Below are 4,039 nucleotides of genomic sequence, written 5' to 3' on the forward strand. Positions count from 1 at the left end.
CCTGTGGCATTCCCAGGAATGTCGGAAATCCTCCCAAAAGTAGGTTTGAGTCTGCTACTGAGCAAGAGGGGCTCATCAACGGAATGGGAGCAGAGAAGGCAGGCAGCCCCTTGATCCCAGTCCAAGGAGGTTCGCTTCCCTCCTTGGAGGAGAAAGTAAATCCCCTGGTGTGGATGGGCTGACCCCAGCCAGGGGGATGCCGGGAGCCGGACCCCCTGCTCTGCTCCCCATCAGGAGAAGGCACGCGTGTGGCAGAGCCTGGGAATGGGGCCGTGCTTCGGGGCTGCCGCCAGCACTGGGACCAAAGAGGAAAACGTGCCCCAGGGACAAAATGTCCATGGGGGCTTCAAGGGCCCATCCAGGAGGGACATACCAAGTTGCGCATTTAATACTGGCTTAGAGAAAGGGTTTTCCAATGCTCAGGGGTTCTGGAAAGCCCTGGAAGAGATTCAAGTTTCAATCTCGTGTAAGGCTTTGTTGACTCTGGACCTTCCCATCAAAAACTTGGGAGGGGGCAGTTAATGCTGATGTGACTTAGGACCATTTAGGAGCCAAGCAGGTGGTGTGGGGGTGCCGATGTGTCCCACTCCCCGTCTAGGGAGCCCAGGGGTTCCACGTCTCTCCCCCCATCCCAACTCCTCCAGTCCCCTGGCTGGCCCCTGCTAAGTGCTCCGGTAGCCTAACCCAGGGTGTCACTAGCCAGGGGTGTGCGGGACCAGGTCCCCAGCTCCCGCAGGATGCTCGGGGTCAGGCGGGTGAGCGAGGCCTCCCCAAGCCCTCGGTGAGCGGTCGCTCCCCTATCGCCTGCAGCCCGGTGGTCGGTCACCCTGTTACGAAACCTTTGCTTAAAAAAAATAAACAGTTCCCGAGGTTAAAAAAGAAAAATCTGTTTAAAATCAACCTCCAGGATCTCCTGTCTGTGCAGGAAGGGCACCAGTGGCTGCTGGCCGTGGGACGAGCGGGTGGCTTGGGGGGATCCCATGGTGCAGGCTGCCTCCCCGCTCCCCTCCACGTCCCCACGTGCCAGTTGGTGGAAGTGATGTCTTTAAGGCATCTACCGAGACGTTTTAGCCTCCAGCGTGCCGGGCCGGTAGAGGTACCTCCAAATGGCATAGTAGTGGATGCCAGCTCCGATGGCCACGAAGAGGTGCCAGATGGCATGGGCGAAGGGGATGCGGCCGTCGCTTTTGAAGAAGACCATGCCCAGGCAGTACGAGAGTCCACCGGCCACCAGCTCTGGGAGGCCATCCCTGTTGGGCTGGGAGCAAGCAGGGAGGTAGGGCTCAGTGGTGGCCGTGGTGTCCCTGCCCTTTTCCTACCATTCCATCAAGGTCAGAAGCATGGTCCCAGCTGCAGGGTGCAGGCAGGACCCTGGCTCTGCTTTCTGCTGCACCCTCCCCTCCAGCAAGGCAGCGGGGGCCCAGCAGCCCGGCTTTGCTGGGAGGGTTTCAACCCAATGGAGCCCAGGCAAGAGGTCTGCTGGAGATGCACGTGGTATCTGCTGGGCACCCAAAGGACTTGCAAAACCAAGCCAGGCCACATCGTATTTGGGCATGGCTTTATCCATCACACACCCTGGACTCTGCCAACCCACCGGAGACAAACCAGCCCCGCTGGGAATTGTCCCTCGCGCTGAGCCCGCGTGCTTTCCAGCAGTGGCTTACCATGGAGAGAATGACCAAGGCAGGGAAGAAGCCCATGATAACGTAGCACACCAGCTCCACCAGCTTGTACCTGCAAGGGATAGAGAAGCTGCTTGGAGGCAGGTACAGAGGGAGCATTGAGTTTTATGTGTGCAATGTCCACTGCCATGCTATAGGAAAAGGGATGGAGGTGCCATCACGGCAGGTCCCATGTCCTCATGTGCGAGCCACACCACAGCGGTGGGGTGGCACCCTTCTCCAGGGGTGATGGACCCCCACCTTGGCTTAGGGAGCTGCGAGCTCAGGGCCAGGCGCTTGGGGCTTCAGGGAGCCATCTGGGGCCTTTTGCTTTCTATTTGGTGCCACCATGTGGAAGAAGCAACTCATGGCAGCACTCCTTGCTCCCACGTCCCTTGTCCCGCATCCCTCCTCCCACATCCCTGCCACCAAAGCTTCTAAAACCAGGGTGCAGATGGGGAAGAATGTGGTCCAAGGAAGTTCTCCACTGTCAGTTGACCAGGAGGCTTCCCAGGGACCCTGTACCCATCTAGCTAGCTATCTCCATTCTTCTTGCTCTCCCCTGCAGCTCAACTATTGTCAGGGCATTAAGAGGAGCTGGCAGAGCTGAGCTGGGCTCTGCAAGACCCACCATCGCAGGGCCAGGAAAAGGCACTCACCGTTCATGGAAGAAGAAAACATACACGGTCCCGATGGATGCCATGATCCAGATGATCCAGCGCATGTGGGAGGCCCAGGGACCCAACTCCCGCAGGTTCAGCCTGCAAGAGCCAGGTCTGCAGTGAGGTGGGTCTAGGGCACCCCGGTCCTGGCTGCGGGCAGTGAGGTGCCAGGGAAATGCTGCCTTCACCCCCATGGCTGTCCCACCAAAAGGTCCTCCCAACTTGTCACTTCAACTTAAAGGGGTTGAAATCTATAGGATAGGAAAGTTTTGTGAAAAGGGGTAGGGTACAGCCTCCAGCAGAGCCAAAGCCGGAGAGGGAAACCTTATCTGTTGGAGCTGGGCTGATTTTCTCCCCTCTAGTGGGGCCAAGCAACAGCTCCCACCCACCGGTAACTCACCAGGGAGCGTATGATGCCGCGATGAAGAAGTAGATCACCATCCTGTCGAACATGTGCAAGCAGTGCTCCACAGTCCTGTGGGACAGACAGCCAGACGGGTCACAGCCTACGGCACCGGGGGCCTCCGGACCCTCTCCCCCTTCCCGAGCCCCAGGCAATCAGGGCTGGTACCTGAGGTGCCTCTTCTTCCAGGAGATGGTGTGGAAGATGGTGGAGACGATGAAGAGGCTGGACAAGCCCAAGCCATAGATCCAGGCTGAGATGGTTTCCCACTGGTCATCGGAGAGGATGTAGAGGATGGAGCTGCCAAGGATGCTGGGAAGGATCCAGAACTGGAAGGGAGATGCAAACCTGGTTTTGACTTCTGGGTTTCCATGGAGCAGCTACAATACAGTCTCTGCTTTTCCTTTTAGGTGTTTCTTCGGCTTCTGCTCAAAGCTACCACCCATAAGGGGCAGACGGGCCACCCGCACCAGCCAGGAGGGTCTCTCCCTGCGTGGTGCAGCTCCAAAATAGCTTCTCCAGGTGGAGACAGGGAGGGGGAGGAAGGCACAAGGAGGATGGCTACCTCTGAGTCATCTCCCAGGGCTTGGAGTGAGAGCTGCCAACTCCTGAGGGAAACCCTGATGTGGGGAGCGCTTGCTCCTGCCACCACGTAGGCAGCCCCATAGGGCACCTGTCACCATTCCTGCTGTGAAAAACACTCCATTTTCAGGGAGCTTTGCAAAGTATTCCTGCTCCACTAAGCTCACAGCTGGCTTCCCCAGGGACAAGGGACCACGGTGAGTGAGAGCGAGGGAGATGCACACCAGCTTCCCAGGGCAGAAGGAGGGAGAGCATCCCTGCTCCCCGGCAGCACCTGGGGCACATCTGCCTCATCACAGCCCCGAGACCCTCAGGAGCTGCTCCAGGGCTGAACACAGACATTTTCAGGTGTTCCTTGAGGTTCCTCAGGGGATCCGCAGAGACCTGAGCACCATCCTCCCTCACCCTGGGACAGAGACAGGGACTCACTGCGTGGGTGGCACAGTTTGCCGCGTGCTCGTACTCTGTCGGCTGGTACCTGCAGTTGGACGGGACACGGTGATTCATAAACCTGCAGCGAGAAGGACAGGGAGAAACACGCTCAGGGGATGGGGTTTGGGGGAAAGCCTTTTGGGAGGGGTCTGCACAGGGACACCCACCAGCCCCAGCGTGGAGCCCCACCTCAGCTTTGCTCCAGCTGCCCTGCAGAAGTGACCCCAGCACTGGGGACAGCTTGTCCATCTGGCTGGCCCCAAATGCCAGGACCCCAGGTCTTGTTCAGCTACGGCTCA

At 58.7% G+C, this 4,039-nt stretch overlaps 1 protein-coding gene across 1 annotated transcript; it reads right to left on the reverse strand.

Moving 5' to 3' along the window:
* Positions 1–290: 290 nt before the first annotated feature.
* MMD2 (monocyte to macrophage differentiation associated 2) lies at positions 291–3,816 on the reverse strand. Its single transcript, XM_054212334.1, has 6 exons — positions 3,738–3,816; positions 2,895–3,055; positions 2,724–2,798; positions 2,321–2,422; positions 1,665–1,734; positions 291–1,258 (listed from the first exon to the last, which is right to left on the reverse strand). Exons 1-6 carry the CDS (start codon positions 3,813–3,815, stop codon positions 1,055–1,057), a joined length of 690 nt encoding a protein of 229 aa, XP_054068309.1. The 5' UTR covers position 3,816; the 3' UTR covers positions 291–1,054.
* Between the last annotated feature and the right edge of the window lie 223 nt (positions 3,817–4,039).

Source organism: Rissa tridactyla, chromosome 8, assembly GCF_028500815.1.
Source record: "Rissa tridactyla isolate bRisTri1 chromosome 8, bRisTri1.patW.cur.20221130, whole genome shotgun sequence".
In the NCBI taxonomy this organism is placed as follows: domain Eukaryota; kingdom Metazoa; phylum Chordata; class Aves; order Charadriiformes; family Laridae; genus Rissa; species Rissa tridactyla.

Coding starts and splice junctions, on each gene's coding strand:
- MMD2 (XM_054212334.1), bottom strand. CDS start 3,815: ATGAATCACCGTGTCCCGTCCAACTGCAGGTACCAGCCGACAGAGTAC. Junction 3,056..3,737: donor CAAACTGTGCCACCCACGCA/GTGAGTCCCTGT, acceptor TCTCCCTTCCAG/TTCTGGATCCTTCCCAGCAT. Junction 2,799..2,894: donor TGGAAGAAGAGGCACCTCAG/GTACCAGCCCTG, acceptor TCTGTCCCACAG/GACTGTGGAGCACTGCTTGC.